Here is a 20,033-nt window from a genome sequence, read left to right on the forward strand (position 1 = left end):
AAATCGCTCACTATGTTTTGCCCACTCGTGTTGGAGGCCTCACTCCAGACACCATTCCCCCGATGGAAGGCTATCCTTCCCGCTGACTGCTTACCACCAGGTCGCTGTTAAATTGCTCCAGAGGCGCCCCGTTACTACCCCGTGGGCAGCTGGGAAAAGGTGTGTCAAATGTTGCATTCGTTCGCCCCCTTTTGGCAACATACACATACAGTTTCTCCATGGGGTTTCGCATGCACGAGGACGAAAAAGAGAGGTCCATGGACCGTCCAGTGCAGGCCGTGCCGCTATTTCAAGTGGGGCCGATTTTCTCCGACTAACAAAGTGAAGGAAGGTCACGCTCCTGACTTGTTGATCAAGTCACGGCCAGCACAAGCACACACGCACACACATGTTGACACAGTGGTTGAACACACAAACTCACTCGGCCATTTGGTCTCCTATGAATATGAAACAGTTCTGTGCCGAACCGAGGTCGACTGTCTCCCAGCTGCCGGCTACTCTGATCGACAATTGCACAGTGATACGAACCCGGTTTGGTAGCTCAGCTTCTCCATTCTCACCTCAGCCCCAAGACCTACTAAGTAAGTAAGGGACTCACTTCCCTTGGTGAAGGAAGTACTCCAGCGGCGACATGAAGGATTGGCCGCGCCGATGGTGCCTCTCCTTTCCCTCGGCCACCAACCTCTCGGCGGCAACTTGGCTTTCGTAATCCCGCATAGCGGAGGGCAACACCACCGGCACGAAGGACGGCCGTCGGCGTCGGGAACGCGGCACAACGCTGTCCCTTGGCGACTGATGCGTGCGGCTGGCGGTTGACGGCTTCCGCAGGCTCAACGGCGTGCGGCCATCGTACCGGAGAAAGGTTGTCCGGGATTTGACTCCAGAGCGACAATTGGATGGGAATTGCGCATGCAATTTCGAAGGTGATGATGAGCTGGCTGCGTCCACCTGCATCTCAGTTTCTGTGGCGACTGATTGTTTATGTCCTCGTGTCCGTGGCACTGGTGGTGGTTTGGCGAGCGGGCGTTTTCGCTGTCGATCACTCAGAGACCCAACGGGAGCGGCCAGATCCAGCCAAATGGCAGTGCACTGCGGTCTGCGGTAGCGGACGCGACCTTTTCCACCGAGCACCGACTGAGCCAGTAGAGAGGCTACCCAGCTTGAGCCCATTCCGAAGTGCGCCGAACGGGCATCAACACAGGCGGCGAGATCGTCAATCAGATCAGAGATACGAGGCACGTTCGAGACGCGAGTCAAAGTATTAATGTTTGGCGAAGCAAGCTCCTCTCCACAGCGGCCGGCGCCGGGGCTAGATCCCCAGATCAGCCAATGGATCTGTGAACCATGTGGGTTTTTGATGGACTGTATCCGTGAACAACTTATCTGCAATGCGAGTTCGCGGAGACGGAGGAGAGATGCTCCATTTGTGTGCACCGGTGTCAAGTGGGCGAAAACGCGGCTTCGTGGAGAACAGATCACAGAGCGGTGTCTTTGTCGTTGCTGACAATGAACGGCCACCGCTGCTTCGCTTCAAAAAGCCCAAGTGCCTGAACTCCACCTCCGCATCCAAAAATCGGGACCTCGAGAGACCCTTTTTCCAAAGAGATAGAGAAACCCCAGGCAGGGTAGGCAGGCTCACCTTTTTGTGGAGGTGGGCGTGTTTCGAGGCTCCGTGCCGTCCGTGTAGACAAGACGGTGTCGATCGACTCGCGGCAGACCCAGTTTCCTGCAAAGGGAGACCCATGAGACCCAGAGGGGAGTGAGAGCATCGATTCCCACGCTTTGGTGGGTTGGCCCGTTGGATGAAGTTCTGGACCCCAAAAGGCCGTTGAGATCATCGTCGGTGGTGCGTGCATCATGAATATGTCACCTTCTTGAACGGCCGGTGCCCCTGGCGATCGATCCGTGGGGAATCAGATGAATGAACAGTGGTGGTTCTTCGTCGGGTGACCGGTCTTGATGGGATTTGCTTGCCGGAAAAGGTGGCTTTCCAAGCTTTCGGGTTATTCGGCCTCTCGGAGGTCGATGTATTATCGATCTCGTGAGATAACAGGCCGTTGATACGTGTGACGATTTTTTGGGTGATTTACTGTTGACGACAGTATTTTGGGTCTCTATGGAGGTCAATTTGCCTTTGACGTTCCGGGTTCATCATTGATCACGATCCAATCTGACAATCGCCTACTTCTTCTGACGCAGTATGTTCAGCCGGGCAAATGGGATTAAAGATTGTGCTTACGTGCTGACGTTTAATGAAATACCCGTTGCCATGCAATCGATCTCAATCTATGGGACATCATATCACGGCGGTAGCCAGCTTTTGGCTTCGTCACGAGACAGCGATCAACCTCGTTGATGTGGTCCTGACGTGATCCTGAGAGGGCAGCAATGGAGATTTATCTTCAATACAACTGTCCGTACATCCTTGCTGGAGATGCGACTGGTTGCCGTCTTGATGTGCTCTCGTCCCGCATACTCGTGTGGTGCGTAACATCTGCCAACGAGAGGAGACCTGCAAGCTTGCGCAAATCTGTCTCTCAAGCTTCAACAGACGCAGGATGGGTTTCCAAAAGTCTGTGAAGTCAGGGCTTCATTACTACACAGGGCCATGGCCGGCCATCGTGTCGGTCTTGTTTTTGCAATGCTGAGATCTGCACAACCGATCACGCATGCCCATCATCTGCTTCTTGAGCTGCGCACCTGCGAACGAACGATGTGTTCTTAGATCTCGGTCGGAATTCCGACGTAGGTCCAACAACAAACCCCTTCTCCAATGGGAAAAAGACGTGTGGCTCCCAGAATTGACGCGCGTGGGTTCGAGGTTGGCGTGTACCTCCCATAGAAGATACGTCGGTTGCCAAGATCCTGTGCGAGACCCTGACTGTCCCTCCATACACCTACCTGCCTGTCAATGTTGAGCACTAGAAACGAAGGCGTACACAATTGCAACTGGGTCTGAATGCCGCCGGCCATTGATACTTTGGGTGCTGTCGAGGAACATGCGGTGAGGCTCCGAACTCGATAACCGTACTGACAGCGAGCCTACCGGCCGCCTGAATAGGGCATCATCAACCGAGTGATTCATAGACGTAGACATGAATGTCGCTTGACTACTGATTGACCAGAAAAGTTGGTAGATGTAAGAACTTGGGCATAAGTCCCGATCGTTCTTCGTCATCCGTCCGTTCAGAGCATGAAGATTCTCTAAGTGGAAGCATGGATGAACACCTTTTTGTCGACCGGTAAACTTCTTGGAGAAATCGTATGATCTCTTGGGCGCTCCAATACTTCTAGTTCATGGCTCGATCCTAATGTTGGCAAGTCGGTGTTGCCCTTGCTCTACACGGCCCTCACATCAACCGAAGTATACTCAAACCTCGCACCTCTGTTGGCCCATCAATAGTCTCAGACAGACATTCCAGCGCTGGAAATTTGCTTGCACACTTGGAGGCAGACACCTGAGCTGTCTCATCCACCAAAGGCAGCTGTAGCAATTCTTCCCGACGGACTTACATCAAGTTGAGAAGACGAAGTGCGATCCAGGTTCATTCACGGCGCCCCAACCCGCCGCGAAATGGCCAAGGAAACACTGACGAACTGTGAGCATAGCCAGTTTCGATCGGATTCGGGAATGTTCAAGCTGCTGCGGACCAAGGGCATATCTACAGACCTCCTGCCCTTGTCTCGGGTCATCTAGTTGTCCTGGGGAAACGTCAGCATATATTCAATGGCAATTTTGCATCGAAATGGCCAGCATGACTCCAAGAACAGCGTGAGAGTGTTCTTAGAAGGCCGCATAGATACCCGACTAGTTCGCGATTTCCTTCGGATACAGCCTTGTCATGAGCTTCAAATCCATGTTCATCTATTCAGAGAAAAATTGGTTCGAGACATTATCGACTGGCATCTAGCGTCTTCGTGTTTGGTATTACTCAACCCGGAGTACCAATTACATATCACACGTTGGTTGGAGACTGGCTGGGGGCATATTTCAAGTTCCAACTCCGGCGTCAGAAGTGCTAACTGGAGCCTGATCAACGCCTTTTTCGTGTGTTATTATAAGATGGGACACTTCCAAAACATCTATCGCACTGCAATATTGCTCCTTGTCAAAGCCGTTCACCAGAGCTCAATATAAGCACAGTCACTAACAGCAGTAGACATGGGACTGATCTTCATTTGGCTTTTATTGATATGTGAATCTTTCTTCACACCCTCTTTCCAATTTTAACTAGGTAAGGAAAAGTAACAGCGCCGCGCATTAGTCATTACAGGTTAGAGTACTTCTTGAAGGCGCCAATCAGGCCACCAGTGGAGGCGTCGTGGCCGTCGCCGTTGCCAGGCTCGTCGAGCTCCCTTTTCAATAGTTAGCACATGACCCAAGAGAGAGGTAGCTTCTGTAAGAGACATACTTGAGAATCTTCTTGGCCAGGACCTTGCCCAACTCGACACCCCACTGGTCGAAGGCGTTGATGTCCCAGACAGCAGCCTCGGTGAAGGTGAGGTGCTCGTAGTAGACAATCAGGGCACCCAGCTCGGCAGGACCAATGTGGCCACCGACAAGGATGCTGGTGGTAGGGCGGTTGCCCAGGAAGATCTTGTGGGGGACAAGCTCCTCAGGGGCACCCTCGGCGCGGACCTGGTCGGCGGTCTTGCCGACCATCAGGGCCTCAGCTTGGGCAAAGTAGTTGGAGGCCAACATCTTCTGGTGGACGTTGTCGCCGATCGGGTTATGGCTCTTGGCGGCCAGGATAAAATCGGCGGGGATCAGCTTGGTGCCCTGGTGGACGAGCTGGAAGAAGGAGTGCTGGGCGTTCGTGCAGGGCTCGCCGAAGAGGATGGGACCTGTGATGGCCGAGTTGTCAGTCTATTTCGAGCTTCTCCAGGGGTCAGCGGATCAGCGGGCCTCCTTACCGGTAGTGTACTTTGCGGGAGAACCATCCGAGGTGATGGTCTTTCCGTTGGACTCCATGGACAGCTGCTGCAGGTAGGCGGGGAAGCGGTGCAGGTACTGGTCGAAGCTGTGGTACTTAATTAGCTTAACGCCGCTCCCGTTTGTCTCGCGGTTACACTTACGGAGCAACCAGGTGAGTCTGGGCCTGGAAGAAGTCAGAGTACCAGACGCTGAGAAGACCACCAAGGACGGGAATGTTCTCCTTCAGGGGGGTCTCGCGGAAGTGCTTGTCCATGGCGTGGGCACCAGCCAGGAACTTGTGGAAGTTGTCGTAGCCGACGTAGATGGCAACGCTGAGGCCGATGGCGCTCCAGACGGAGTAGCGACCGCCGACCCAGCTCTCGAAGCCGAACATGTTCTTGGCGTCGATGCCGAACTTGGTGACCTCCTCCTCGTTGGTGGACAGAGCAACGAAGTGCTTGGCGATCTCGCCCTTGCCATCGGTCTTCTCGAGGAACCAGGACTTGGCGGTGTTGGCGTTGGTGGTGGTCTCGGCAGTGGTGAAGGTCTTGGAGGCGATCAGGAACAGAGTGGTCTCGGGATCCGAGTTGGCGAGGGCCTCGGCCATGTGGGTGCCGTCAATGTTGGAGACGAAGTGGAGGGTCATGTCCCTGGCGCCGTAGTGCTTGAGAGCCTCGGTGACCATGACGGGGCCGCTTGACGGGGGAGTTAGCGGGCGGCTCGGAGGTGGTGAGGGGTAGTGCCGGAGCCGGGAGGTAGGGGTAGGGATCGGGGTAGGGGGACTTACAGGTCGGAACCTCCGATACCGACGTTGATGATGGTGGTGAGCTTCTTGCCGGTGAAGCCCTTCCACTCGCCGCTGCGGACCTGCTCGGAGAACTCCTTCATGTGGTTGAGGACGGAGTTGACACCGCCGTCATTGTTCATGACGTCGACACCGTCGACCTTCATGTCCCAGCCGCCGACGTTGCGGAGGGCAGCGTGGTAGACGGCGCGCTTCTCGGTGAAGTTGATCTTCTCGCCGGCGAACATGGCATCGCGCTTCTTCTCGAGGCCGGCCTGCTCGGCCAGCTTGACGAGGAGGTCGAGGGTCTCATCGGTCAGGAAGTTCTTGGAGAAGTCGAAGAGGATGTCGGTGCCGGAGGCGTCGTTCTTGAAGGTACGGCTGAACTTGGCGAAGCGGTCGGTGTCGTTGGCGAAGGCCTCCTTCAGGACGAAGTTCTTGCCGACGTTGTCGCGGTGAGCCTGGAGCTCGGCCCACGCGGGAAGGCTAGAAGCTTGAGGCATTTTGGGCAGAGGTCGACGATGGTTGGACGGAGGAGGATCGTGGGGTGGTGGTCTTGGTAGGAGCAGGAGACGTTAGCTTGACGTCTCGCGGGTGAGGGCGAGGTCGGGTGGGATATAATATGTATAAGGTAGGATAGAGGATGGATTGGTGGGACAGTTCAGTTGACCCAGAAACAATGTAGAAGGAGAAGGAAAGAAAACAATGCAGCGTGGTGTCGTGGACTGACTGAGTGATGGTGGGTATCAGGTGTGGGAGCAGTGGTTGAGGTCCGAAGGCAAGGTGGGAGGCACCTCACACTTAGGTAGCACAATGGAAGTGGGATGGGTGCGGCAAGGTGAGCGGTTCAGCCAATGACAGGGCCCCGTGGGCGGTGGCATGTCTGGCGTGGAGGGGTAATTGCGTAGAAAAACAGAGCTGGAACGCGGGGCACGGCACGCTGAAGGGAAGCACTGACCTGGAGCCGGGGGGTTGTGGAATGACGCTGTAGCACTGGACGCCCAATGGAAGGAGAAGCTTGGACTCGGTACCTCAGCTTTTGGTGCTGGTGCTCAGTAATGGCGCTGCAGAAGATGCTGACGGGGACGGGGTATAATGCCAATTGAATGATGAAAAGAGACGCAACATGTAATTGAAGAGTAGCAAGGTGGGCGGGAAGCAAGCCAGCTTTAGAAGGGCCTCGCTGGATGGCTGGCTAGGTACCTTAAGTTAGGTAGCTGGAGCATATCCGACGAGAGACGATGGAGCTCCTGCTTTCTCAACCTGTTTCTCCGTCATTCTCGTCTCCCGCCGTCGCCGGGTCAGCTCCGCCGAGCAGCAGTGGGCACAAAAAAAAAAAAAAAAAAAAAAAAAAAAAAAAAAAAAAAAAANGGGGGAAAAAAAAAAAAAAAAAAAAAAAAAAAAAAAAGAAAAGAAAAAGCTTACCTAACGAACCTCGCACCTCGCGACCAGAAAGGCCCGCCATGGCACCGACCCGAGTGTACCAATTCACCTCACTGAATTGGCATCACCGCAACAATCCAAGCCGGTCACGATGACATCTGCCTCCTTCTCTCCTCCGCGGCCCCGCTCCGTCGTCCTCACCTCCAGTCTCCAGTCCTCGTAGCAGTAGTGATTTCTCCCGCCCACTCCAAAAAAGTCCTAAATCGCCGTAAAGGTGCCACTTTGTGACTTTACAACCCCCCGTCTTCGCCGTCTCGCATGGATGCGCTTGTCTCACGCACTCTGTTTCTCGCCTGCTTCACTCAATGCTAATCGCCTATCGCCATGTCCCCTCCTCCGTCAGCCGTACCAATTGACGTCCCCAGCCGCCTCTGCTATATCCGACGAAGCGGGCCTGCCCGTCGGATCGGTGCTGCTTGCTGATGAAGCTTTCCCGACCATGATCCATCCCCCCAACCCCGACCCCCACGGCCCACGCATCGCGAGGACATCTCGAATTTTTCAAAACCGCCCCTCTCTGCGCGCCGCCATCGTGACTCTCTGTCGTCGGTACAAAGCTCTACCGACTAACAGGGAATTCAAATCCCTCATTCGCAAACTTTCTTCGGCCTTCTTCTCGCATACATAAACAGACCCAGAAGACAGCACTCTCTCGGTCTCACTCTCAACCCCCCTAGCGGATTTCTTACCGAGCATCGTGAATCCGACACCGGATCAAAATGGAGGCATACACCGGGTGTTAAGACGCGGTGGAACACCTGACCTTACTAAATCCCGCTTCAACCCGCCCCGGCAGATCCGACGTCCGACGTCAGACACACGTCCCGGCCCGAATCCTCCTCAATGTCATCCCACACACCCGCAATCCCTCCCACCGGAACCTGCTGCTCGACATCACGGCTTGACAACATCATGGTCGGTCACAATACATGGTTGACGCACCGCCATCACCACCGCCGCCGCCGCCACCACTCATCACACACTAGATCTACCGTGAACGATGCTGAGCGATTCTGTGTCTGTCTGCTCAATGATATGTGCCTATCTACATTCCGTTTTCCCCTAGGCTTCATCATGCCCGTTCCAGAACGCCGTACAAAGACGAAGACGCAAGCTGTTGCGCGCGCGAGTCGAGTCGTCGTGTCGAATCGCTTTGCCGTAAGCTGAGGTAACCCGTAAACTGAATCACCAAGTCCACACCACTTCAATGCTTTCTAGTCGACCCTTTCTTTCCTTCCCTGCCTGCCTGCCTGCCTGCCTGCCTGCTTGCTTGCGAAAACCAAAAGACAACAAGGCGCTCATCGGTCCTGGATGCTGCCCACAAATGACGGGTCCTTGACACTGCCACCCGCATCGCCCAGTCCTGCAATCGGTCGGTTGTAGCTGAAGCCCTGGAACTGGTTCTGCATCGTCTGCGAGAGCATCGGTCCCTCAACGTACGAGTCCTGCGGCGCTTCTGACGTGAATTCGGGATCAAAATTGGCCGTGTCGAGGGCGTCCACCTGGGGAAAAAAAGTCCACGTTAGTCATGCTTGCCACTGTTGATGCCAATCGCCGTGAGGCCACTTACCACATTGGGCTTGAACGCCGGCTCATACTTGCGCTGCAGAAGCTTGCGCCAGTCGATGGCGTGGAAGAAAGGGTGCGCCTTGATCTCGGCCGAGCCGTTGGCACCGAGACGCTCCTTAGGGTCACGGTTGAGCAGCTTGGTCAGAAGGTCCTTGGCGGCCGGCGGTACCACGTCGTGGCCGGGGAAGTGGAGGGGTTCCGAGAGAATCTTGCGGTACATCTCGTTTGTGTTCTCGTCGTAGAAGGGCGGTAGTCCCGTAAGCATCTCGTACAAGAGGACTCCGAGCGTCCACCAATCCACCGTCTTGTTGTAGCCCTGTCCCATAAGCAGCTCGGGCGCCAGGTACTCGGGAGTACCACAGAAGGTGTTGGTGCGGTCCTCGTCCTTCATGTCCAGCTTGCAGAGACCGAAATCGCATAGGGCGATGTGGCCCTGGTAGTCGAGCAGAATGTTCTCGGGCTTCAGATCACGGTAGATGACGTTGAAGCCGTGGAGGCACTCGAGAGCGCACAGAAGCTCGGCCGTGTAGAATCGCGAGCGGTTAACGTCGAACCTTTGCTCCTTTTGCAGGTGGTGGAACAGCTCACCTCCGTTGACAAAGGCCAAGACGAAGTAGAGCTTCTCGGGAGACTGGAAGGTGAACTTAAGGGGAACGATGAAGGGGTTGTTAATCTGCGCCAGCACTGATCGCTCGGCCAGGGTGTGGGCGACTTCGGAACGCGAAATGATGTGTGCCTTGCGGATCGTCTTGAGGGCGTAGATACGGTTCGTGTCCTTCTTGCGCACTTGCATGACCTTGCCGAAACTGCCCTTGCCCACTACCTTGAGCAGCTCAAAGTCCTCAATCTTGAGCTTGCCCGCGCGGTTCTCCACATACTCAACACCAATCTTGAGCTTTCCGGTGCCGTATTGTACGTCTACCCACTCGACGCCGGTGTGGCCAAGAGCACGCTCGCGGGTGGCGAAGTCGGCGGCGGCCTTCTCGCGGTCCTTCTTGCTCGCCTTGGGGTCCTCGGCAAAGGTGTGCTTCTCCTCAAAGCGGGGGTTGATGCGAACGACACCGAGGAAGATGTCCTGACTACGACCGGCTCCGGGGGGAGCCATCGGGTTGCGCATGTACAGATGAATGACGAGCTCGGTCACACGGGACACATCGAACTTGTACTGGGTGTTTCCTCCAGCCCACAGGGGGCTCTCCGGCGTGCCCTCGACAGAGTTGACGAAGACCTGCATCTTATCGAAATCCAGCAGGGCATAAGGCATGTACTTGCCGGAAATTCTGCCATGGTTGGTGGGGATGCCGTTGAAGCCACCGCCAGATGTTTGTGGGCGGCCGGAGCCGTTGATGAAGGAGCCGGCGACTCGCTGGGAGGAAGACGGGCGAACAGAGCCAGCGACGCTTAGGGCACCGCCGGAGGATACGGAGCCTTGGTGTGAAGAAGCGAAGGCTTGTCTGTGTTGTTCGGGGAGAGAGAACCCCTGACCCTCGTGCAGGGTGACGACGAGAATACCGGGCTTCGGGGGGTTGACGACGGGTGCTTGCGCCATTGCCTCGGAGGCAGCTGCAGCGGTCAGTATGGAGCGGACTGCGCCTTGAGGCGACGCTGAAAGGGGCTTGTCACAATGGACGGGTGGGCGTACCGATGGTTCCTTCATTCGAGGGGGTAGCGGCGGCGCCAGGCTGGGCCTTTTCGCTGTTGTCGGTGATGGTAGATGTGGAAGGAGAGCGGGAGAAGGTGTTGGCCAAGGGGCCCAGATGGGTCTCCTTGAGCTTCTTCGTGAGCTTCCACGACATTTTGGAGGAGGGATGGCCGAATGCGCGGCGAGCGAATCGGCGATGGTCGGGGAGTCGAGAGGATCAAGGAGGGCGGGCGGATGGGATATTTTTTCTTTCCCTTTCGTTTTTTGTTCCCTCTCTCTCCAGGCGAAACGGGTGAATGACGGGTTTGGCGTAGGATAGGACAGATGAGGTGAGGTGAGGTGAGGTAGATAATGCAAGAGAAGGAGTTGCTAGGGTCTTGATTTGTTGGTGGAGGTTCGAGGTTGCGTATGGAGACGCTCGTTCGCTCGTTCGGTGCAAGAACCCCGCAAAAGACGCCCCCTCTCCTTGGGTCTTGGGCTGAGTTGGTGGACGGACTGGGGGGGGGGGACGTGTGTGGTGAGACAGACTGGTGCCGGCCTGTTTTCTGCTTGGCTATCGATAAAAGCACGGCAATGTACGGGTTACACAGGCCACGGCAGCAGAATGCACTGGGCAGTCGGTCGGAGGAGAGAAAGAGAAAGAGAAAGAGAGAGAGGGGGGATATTGGAGGAGAGCAGCAAAAAGCAAAGGAGGGCCAACGAAGGGATTCAGAATTGGCTCTGAGAGGTTGGGCGAGTGAGAGTGCTGGCTGACTGGACCTGACTGACCTCCTTTCCTTGTTACGGTGGAGGGGGAAGGGGAAGGGGGGGGGAAGGGGCGACGACGGGATTCAGGGGTTGAGGATCTTGACCTGATCCGCGCGGGCGGCCTGTACTTACGAATAGCACAGTTGACCGTTCGAAAAGCGTGAAAGAAACCCAGCAGTTTACGAGACAGGTGGCTCAGTCCAGCGGTAGTTCCCTCCTCGCGACCAACCCAAATACCTTCCTTACCTGAGTCTAAGTACCTTTACCTCACATTGGATACCTCGCCTTACCTTACTTCAATGTCTGGGCTACGGCAGCGCTGTTAGCAGCAAGGCAAGTCGAACTGGACAACCTAAGCGACAGGCGACAGGCGGGAGCCGAGAGGCGGTGCATCTGCATCCATATCGCTCTCATCAGTCTCTGCCACCGGGCCAGCAAGTCTGAGGTTGCTGGCACCGTAAGGGGGAAGAAGGGGCAATGATGAAATCACCCAAGGCACTCACTCCATCACTCACTCCATCGAGTCCTGCCCTGCCGCCTGCGAGACTGCTGCGCCTGGGGTCGCCCGGTTTCTGACACCCGCACTGTACGGGCAGAGCGACACAAAGTACCCCAGTTGCGCCCGAAGACCCAGCTGACGAGACACAGCCAGCCGTCGCACACATAGGGCACAGTGTCCAGGGAGTTTGCAACATCGTATGTACACCGCTGTGTGGCCTCGGGGGGCAAATAGGAGAGAGGGGCGGTGGACACGACCTGGCGCAGGTACGAGACAAGGACAGTGCGAAGGGACCCAGACGACGATGAGCTGCTTATGAAAGCAAGGAAGCCAACTTAGCCAAGCACCCCAGAACCCCTCATTTGCTGCCAAAATTGCCTCGCCCTTTTCCCTGCCTCAGCAGCAGCGCCAATTTAGGGGGGGAGCAGCACCCGCACCTTTAGCGACGACCTGCCTACCTTACCTTACCTTAAGGTATCCAATCCGTACCTAGGCACTAGGGGATCGTACTTACATGCAACCTAACGCAGTAGGGCACCCAGTTGCTCGGGCTACAGGAGCCCATCAGCTGAAAGGTAACCTTGAAATGTCAAAGTCTACGTTAATATCATCGGAGGCCTGCCTGCCCTCCCGAGATTGGCATTTACGCTGGGTTGGGTTTTGTCGACAAGGGGAGAGATATGTCAAGGCTGGTCTTTGTCTTTGTCAATATTTGATGCTGAAAAGGGATGCCAACCGCAGCAGCAGCAACCTGTCTTCTCCCAAACACCATGCAACGAGTTACATGCTTCCGGGTGAGCACTTCGTAATGCTGACCAGCGGCCGAAACTCATCAGTTGGGGATACAGCGTTAGAACCAAGCAGCAGACCCAAAATCCAGCCCAATGCCCCATCGGCCGTTGATCTAATTCAGCCCTTTCCTCGTCAATCCGGCGGCTGATTGTCAAACAGCCGTGACCGTCTCCCTCGGCAGCCCCGTAGCAGCAACCCGACAAGATAATGCAACAAGCCTGCCCTCCTGCAGACTGCTGCAGTTGACGAGAACCGAAGAGACGGGTGCCCTGCGTCGATCCGTTACAGCGCCGGCACGTGAGCAAGGGGTCCCCATCCATCGTGAGGGAGCTGCACTGTGTTTGAGGAACATCTAATTAAACAGCAGGGAGATCTCCCTCGACGTCTCACTGTGTGAAACCCCAGAACATGAAGGCCGTTCTGTGCTGCTATTCGCTCGGTCCAGGTTGTCTTCTTCTTTTTCTGCTGTTCTTCGTGCAGATGCACAACCACGATGCAATGCACCGCTGCGAAGACACGGTATTCGCAAAACACGGCTTTGCTTTTGCTAGCTGGCGCTAATTCTGGCTTCTTCAGCCCACCGCACCGGGGCGGACGGGAGCGGATGCTCGGACTTGCCTGCCCTCAGCTCGCGGTGCGCCGTCGCAATGCAAGTCTGAGAACACGGGGAAGGAGGGAAGAGGAAGCCGGCCTTGACAAGCTGCACCTGGCCATCTGACGGGTCACGTGATCGAAGACCAGAGACATTTCTTACTCATCCCTGCTCACGTGACCAAGCAATTACATAAGGTAACTCATCATCATCCCAAAAAGGAAGAGCCTCACACTGGGCTCTGATGGAAGCAAGTCACTATGCTCCCCGTACTTACCCGGAGCTTGCGCAGGTTTTGAGCCTCAAGTGAGCCAGACGTGAACCTCGCGGCTGGACTGAAAGCTGGCAAGCTTATCGACTGCTATACAATCCAAACTTGGCTCTTTCCGGATGAATAGGCATCGGCAGAAGAGCCTGACATGTCTTTCCCGGAAAAAGCAGCCATCCCTAACGGGCGCTTCTCGTCCACTCCTACTTGTTCCGCCCTTACAGCCAGCCATCCAACGTACGATGGTGCACACCACATTTGATGCAAGAGTCTTTTGACTTTCAGTAGACATGTGTCGTTGCAGTAAATGCCCAAATCTACGTCAAGGAGCATGCTGATTGCGTCGATGGGTGCGTCAACAGAGACCTCGGCTGCACCCATCATACCACATCAAATGATCCAAAGCCCGATGCAAAGGCCGTCCAAATTCCGCTTCAGAGGCCGCTACAGATATACTGCAACATCGCCCGGTCTCTCCAAACCACCAAGTTCATCACATCGTCACTGGCGGCACTCTCATGGCCCATCCTGAGTTGAATGTCGAGTGTTGGACGGTGAAGTTCATTCGCTCACGAGGACATAGTCTTTCTAGGACATCTACAGAGCTGCTTCCAGGTGAGGCATCAACTTGCAGCGACTTACTCCTGCGTTCTCTGTGCATCACTGACTGACATCAACCCCAGTTTCTTCGCCATCATCGCCTAGAGTGGCCCAGTCTTGAGCATGTCGCGCGACTTCCGACTTTGACTACAAGTCCCGATTTGAACATGGATTGCAGCTTGTTCTCGTCTACGGTCTGGCTGTCAGAGAAGTGGCGCTGCCGTCCTATATTCTGAATGGCAACACTCACCTCAGTCTTCGACGCAGGCCCTATGGTCTATGTGACAAGGTGTCATTCTGCTTACGTTGGTGCACGGAAAGGTTGCTGGGCTGGTTTTATTCGATCCCGTCGTGGGTAACTCAGTTTTGGGCCCGACTCTCAGAAGCGACTGAGCCCATGCAAGCTTGAAAATGCGTTTATAATTGCACAGGTTCGTTCATCACTTTTTCATAATGCCATAAACAGTCCTAGAGTTTCCGCAGCTCAGCTCAGCTAGTATAGTATCAACCGCTACGGCCGGATGTGCCCTCTGCAGGCCGATGGGACTTCCGAGCACCGGACGCGGGGCACGTCAGCCAAGCATGCGGGACAAGCTGACCAAGGCCTGCGTGGCCCGTCCAGTTCACAACAAAGCTATTGTTGGTCACTCGAGGCCGGCTCAAGATATCCGTTGCGCGGCATGTGGACATTTCTATGGCTGGGATCGACGGCTTCCTCGTTTTGGCCCTCCTTGCATGCTAACCCGTCGTCGGTGAGTCCCTGTACCCACAGCAGCCCGTATTTGCATTGCGACTGATGCGCGATCGACAACATGTGCAGCTATTGTGAGCCTGTTCTCCAATTTTGCTGCACTGCGGGGGCACAGTTCATATGTTCTTGGAATCGTGCATAGCTTCTCCCTCGATGAAAGCCCCGATCGCCCTTTGTACGGTTTCCAGGCTCTAGATGGACTCGACCCCTCACTTGTCTTCCAGAAGTTTTCCTTTGCAACAGCTGCCACTGGCGCTCTGAATGGCGAGCAGATGATACGCTTCTTTATCTTCGGCACAGCCATGTAACTTCTCAGCAATGCCATCATCCACGAGCCCAATAACAAGGCACTTCCTGAGCTTCGGGTGCAACGGTTGGATTTGGTACCGCCTTTGTGACACATCTCTTATGTGTTTCTTCGTTGACTGGGCGGGCCTGGATATGCATCACCTCGCAGCTGTCATGCAAGTCCACGGCGAATCAACAAGGCCAGTTCGTTGGGCACCACGGCACAGACCTGAAAAATTGGGGGTAACCATTGGCTTGGCCGTGGGAGGCGTTGTTTCTTCGTTAAACATGTCGTCTCACATTGGAACTGGGACTGATTCGTTTACACAGAGGCTGCTCTCCACGACACACCTCGCTGTCTCATTACCGACATACCTTACCCCCGCAGAAATGCAAGCCATTTCCAACTTGGTCCAATTCGTCGAGCCTTTGCCCCGGAGGAGAGGATTGCCGTACGCTCCGCCATCTATGAGGGTTACAACGACCAGTTGCGGTACATGGTCTTCATCAGCACCGTCGTACTTCTCTCCGTGAGCCTGATGTTTGTGCGAAACCTTAAACGGTCTCGTGACATGAAAAGGGTATCGACCGGGCCCGATATTGGATTGTCTCAACTTCTGGTAAGCCAAATACGACACGAACCTCGGCCAAGCTTTGGGACGGAGCAGCCCATGGGAAGCTTCATTTGCCGTGAACACCCCTTCTCGGTTGAAGAATTTGGAGAAACGAGTGAGGGACACTACGCAGGGGACCAGACGCCTGGGCTCAGCACAGTTTGGGGGCTCTTTGGACGATGCAGAGAATAAGTACGGATGCCCGGGGGATCGATGCTACGTTGGCTGGATGTTCGAAACGCTCAGCAGTCACAAGCTCTCCCGGGAACGTGCTCCGAATGGCGGAAAGCCCCCCACCATCGGCGGGTAACCTCGAGGGGCATCACCACGCAGTGTGGTGGAGTTTGTATGCAGCTTCCTGCGTTATGATGGGTTGCCGGCGACATAGCTGCAGCAACGATTCGTTGTCCTGCAACACTTCGGCGCGCGCAGCTATTTTGATTGCCTCAACTTGTCTGACATGAAGACAAACAATGCCCGGAACGTTGGAGGGAGGTGGAGAAGCGGCTGGGCGTGTCGAAAAGCCTCCAATGGAGAGCCACGATCTAGCCAAGATTCGGCACAGCAAGCTTAGACTTCAACTCTGCGACCAACGATTCGGGGATATTTCGGTGAGTGAGCTTGACGTCAGGATCTCCTGACTCGTCTTTTCCTATTCTTGAACCTACCTTCTCCTCATTCTCGAGCTGAGGGTAGGGACTTGGCTTGCAGAAAAGCGGTTGGGGGGTTGGAGGAGCAGACCAACGAGCTAGACGGCCCCCATTCCTACCCCGGACTTTGAATTGCGGGGTGCAGAACGCGGGGGGCGGCAGTCAACCTATCCCCGGATAATGTCCATGCGGCAACGTCGGGTCCAGTGTGAGACCGGCGCCAGGCCGGTGAGGGGAAAGGGTATGCACTTCAACCAAAAGAAGGGGTATTGGGCAACTGAAGTGAGCTCCGATGTGGAGTGGCCCTGAGCTATCCGCTGCGTTAAGTCTCCTTGGGCTTGAAGCTCGCGGCTTGAGACAGGCTGGAGCTCCCAAAACGGCACACGGCGCATTGTTGATGCAGGGTTCTCCGTGCGGCTCAATGTAGCAGGAAACATTGGAGGCGTTGTGAGGTTCTTGGCGACCGCCTTGCTGACGAGGTAAACGCCTGCGCAGTGATCGTCATCAGCAATGTGCAATTGCAACGGGCGTGTTAGCTGGAGTGGCACCGGACAAAGCCACTCTCGGACTTGCGGAAGCATGCAAGCTGGGAGAAACGGCAGTGGGCTTCTTCATCTTCTCATTCTCGTTGCTGTCCAATATGTGCCAACGGCGTAAATTTGCCGCATGAAAGCTGCCCGCCTTGCAGCTTCGAGGGCGTGCGGGGAAGCTAGGAAGCGTGTTGATCGAGGCACAGCCATGCTGCCATGCATTGGCTTTGGGTGATACACTTCACAGACGCGCGTCGATGATAGGTCACGACCAAACAACACCGGATGACACGGACGCTGCATGCTTTCGACCAAATCAGACCCCAGAACCTCGCGAATCCTGAAGGGATGCTCCATGGCTTCCCCTCATCTTCTCCCTCCCTGCCGGATCTTGGGTCTGAGATCCTGGAGGGTCTGGAGTAAAGTCGGGGTCGAGAACCATCCTGCCCAGACCAAACGGCGGGGAAGACTTCCAGAGATGGCCTTAAGCGCAGCTGTCCTCCCATCTATTTAACGACCGTCCCGACCGGCGGGATCGAACTCATCTAGAACACTTCATCTCAGCGAGCGCATTAGCAGTGTTGCAGTTGACCTGACACGGTGTTCATGCCGCTTTGACAATTGCTGCTCATCTTCAAGCCAGATATTTGAATACTTTGTTTTGATTCCCCGTCGTTGACAACGTCACCATGAGCGGCGCCCTTCCCGACGAGTTTGATATCATTGTGTGTGGTGGTGGCAGCACAGGATGTGTTGTGGCTGGACGGTTAGTCCCATCCCTCCGGAAAGAATGCTTCCAGAAAAAGACTAACACACAGACAGGTTGGCCAACTTGGACCATAACCTCACCGTCCTCCTTATTGAGGGCGGTGAGAACAATCTCAACAACCCATGGGTCTTCCGCCCGGGCATCTACCCCCGGAACATGAAGTTGGACTCCAAGACTGCCACGTTTTATGAGTCACGACCTTCGAAACATCTGGCCGGTCGATCCGCCATCGTGCCCTGCGCCAACATTTTGGGCGGAGGTTCCTCGATCAACTTTATGGTAAACGCAGTCTCTGTGCAGTGCAAGGGGTCACAACTAACAAGACCAACAGATGTACACCCGAGCGTCGGCTTCTGACTACGATGACTTCCAGGCCAAGGGATGGTCTACGAAGGAGCTGCTTCCACTCATGAAGAAGCACGAGACATATCAGCGGGCCTCTCACAACCGGTAAGTGCACGCGTGATCGGTTGGACTCTCGCAAACTCTGTTCAACTAACCATGTGACAGAGATCTGCACGGATTCGAGGGCCCAATCAAGGTTTCCTTCGGCAACTAGTAGGTTCAGCCTAACCGCAGGGTTCCATTATAAATACATCGAAAACTTACAATTGCTTTTAGCACCTACCCAATTAAGGAAGACTTCCTCCGCGCTGCGGAATCGCAGGGCATCCCTACCGTCGATGATCTGCAGGATCTGTCAACGGGCCACGGAGCTGAGCACTGGCTCAAGTGGATTAACCGAGACGTGAGCTTATTCCCGTTTTCACGTTCCAGATCAAACAACTGACTCAATATACTACAGACGGGCCGCCGCAGCGACAGTGCCCACGCGTACATTCATGCGACCCGTGCCGTCCACTCCAACTTATACCTTGCCTGCAACACCAAGGTTGACAAGGTCATCATTGAGAACGGCCGAGCCGTCGGTGTCAAGACCATGTGAGTGGCAGAATTTCCAGGCCACTCAAACAAGACTGACAGAAACCAGCCCGACCAAGCCTCTGCACCCTAATGAGCTCAAGGGACGCACCTTCAAAGCTCGCAAGCAGATTGTCGTGTCGGGTGGCACGTTGTCCTCGCCACTTATTCTCCAGCGCTCAGGTGTTGGTGACCCCAAGAAGCTTCGCGCAGCTGGCGTCGAGCCCATCGTCGACCTCCCCGGTGTCGGTCTGAACTTCCAGGACCACTACCTCACATTCTCCGTCTACCGCGCAAAGCCTGGGGTCGAGAGTTTTGACGACTTTGTTCGTGGCGACCCTGAGGTCCAGAAGCGTAAGTGAAGCTGATCACTCTTTTCCACATGCATACTCACCGCGTGCCAGGTGTCTTCGATGAATGGAACATCAAGGGAACTGGACCCCTCGCCACCAACGGTATCGACGCCGGCGTCAAGATCCGGCCGACTGCCGAGGAGCTGAAGGAGTTCGAGAGATGGCCTACCCCGCACTTCAAGGATGGCTGGAAGTCGTACTTTGAGAACAAGCCTGACAAGCCTGTGATGCACTACTCGGTCATTGCTGGTTGGTTCGGTGACCATATGGTCATGTAAGTCGCGCAATCAGCCCAAAGACCTCCGATACTAACAAGAATACAGGCCTCCTGGCAAGTTCTTCACCATGTTCCATTTCCTAGAGTATCCCTTCTCTCGTGGATCTACCCACATCACCTCGCCCAACCCGTATGATGCCCCCGACTTCGACGCCGGCTTCATGAACGATGAGCGCGACATGGTGCCCATGGTCTGGGGTTACATCAAGTCTCGCGAGACTGCTCGCCGCATGGACGCATACGCCGGAGAGGTCGCCAACATGCACCCCTTCTTCGCTTATGACTCCTCTGCCCGCGCCAGGGATCTGGACCTGCCAACCACTAACCAGTACGCCCTTGCCGGTAACCTGTCCGCGGGTATCCAGCACGGCAGCTGGACTCAGCCCCTCAACGAGGCAGACCGTAAGAGCGACATCAAGAAGACCTTGTCTAGCAACCGCGTTGAACTTCGTGACGACTTGAAGTACAGCGATGACGACATCAAGGCTGTCGAGGAATGGGTAAAGCGCCACGTTGAGACTACCTGGCATAGTCTCGGAGTAAGTGCAATGGTTCTTCGCACAGATTCACGCAAGCTGACGTGGGATATAGACCTGCTCCATGGCCCCCAGAGAGGGCAACAGCATCGTCAAGCACGGTGTTCTGGACGAGCGCCTGAACGTTCACGGCGTCAAGGGCCTCAAGGTCGCCGATCTTTCCATCTGCCCCGACAACGTCGGCTGCAACACGTACTCGACCGCTCTGCTCATCGGCGAGAAGGCTGCCACGCTCGTCGCCGAGGATCTTGGCTACTCTGGTGCCGCTCTGGAGATGAGGGTGCCCAACTACCATGCGCCCGGAGAGTTTATCCAGCCCACCGCCCGCCTCTAATTTGTGACGGCATGCCCTTTTCCTTCCTGTCACTACCTCCTTTACTTGGATGTATGTTAGGAGATCAGAATGCCTCGTGTCAAGTGTATTAGTCGAGCTACTTGCTTTTAGCCTATTGTCGAATGAATTATGATGCTAGTATAATCACAAGGCAATGAT

At 55.3% G+C, this 20,033-nt stretch overlaps 3 protein-coding genes across 3 annotated transcripts; 1 reads left to right on the plus strand and 2 right to left on the minus strand.

Moving 5' to 3' along the window:
- Positions 1-4,268: 4,268 nt before the first annotated feature.
- Positions 4,269-6,202, minus strand: GCG54_00009547 (Glucose-6-phosphate isomerase; the record flags this gene model as incomplete). The annotated part of the gene is made up of 5 exons (XM_045409493.1): positions 4,269-4,356; positions 4,413-4,845; positions 4,915-5,021; positions 5,077-5,610; positions 5,703-6,202. The coding sequence occupies 5 exons, from the start codon at positions 6,200-6,202 to the stop codon at positions 4,269-4,271; spliced, it is 1,662 nt and encodes a 553-aa protein (XP_045260035.1).
- Positions 6,203-8,440: 2,238 nt separating this feature from the next.
- Positions 8,441-10,507, minus strand: GCG54_00009548 (Serine/threonine-protein kinase gad8; the record flags this gene model as incomplete). Its single annotated transcript, XM_045409494.1, has 3 exons — positions 8,441-8,644; positions 8,713-10,316; positions 10,354-10,507. 3 exons carry the CDS (start codon positions 10,505-10,507, stop codon positions 8,441-8,443), a joined length of 1,962 nt encoding a protein of 653 aa, XP_045260036.1.
- Positions 10,508-17,373: 6,866 nt separating this feature from the next.
- GCG54_00009549 (Alcohol oxidase 1) lies at positions 17,374-19,874 on the plus strand (the record flags this gene model as incomplete). Its single annotated transcript, XM_045409495.1, has 10 exons — positions 17,374-17,450; positions 17,507-17,732; positions 17,785-17,903; positions 17,964-18,011; positions 18,075-18,201; positions 18,259-18,395; positions 18,445-18,728; positions 18,779-19,001; positions 19,051-19,543; positions 19,596-19,874. The coding sequence occupies 10 exons, from the start codon at positions 17,374-17,376 to the stop codon at positions 19,872-19,874; spliced, it is 2,013 nt and encodes a 670-aa protein (XP_045260037.1).
- Positions 19,875-20,033: the final 159 nt, after the last annotated feature.

Source organism: Colletotrichum gloeosporioides, assembly GCF_011800055.1.
Source record: "Colletotrichum gloeosporioides strain Lc1 chromosome Unknown consensus_72, whole genome shotgun sequence".
Classification (NCBI taxonomy): domain Eukaryota; kingdom Fungi; phylum Ascomycota; class Sordariomycetes; order Glomerellales; family Glomerellaceae; genus Colletotrichum; species Colletotrichum gloeosporioides.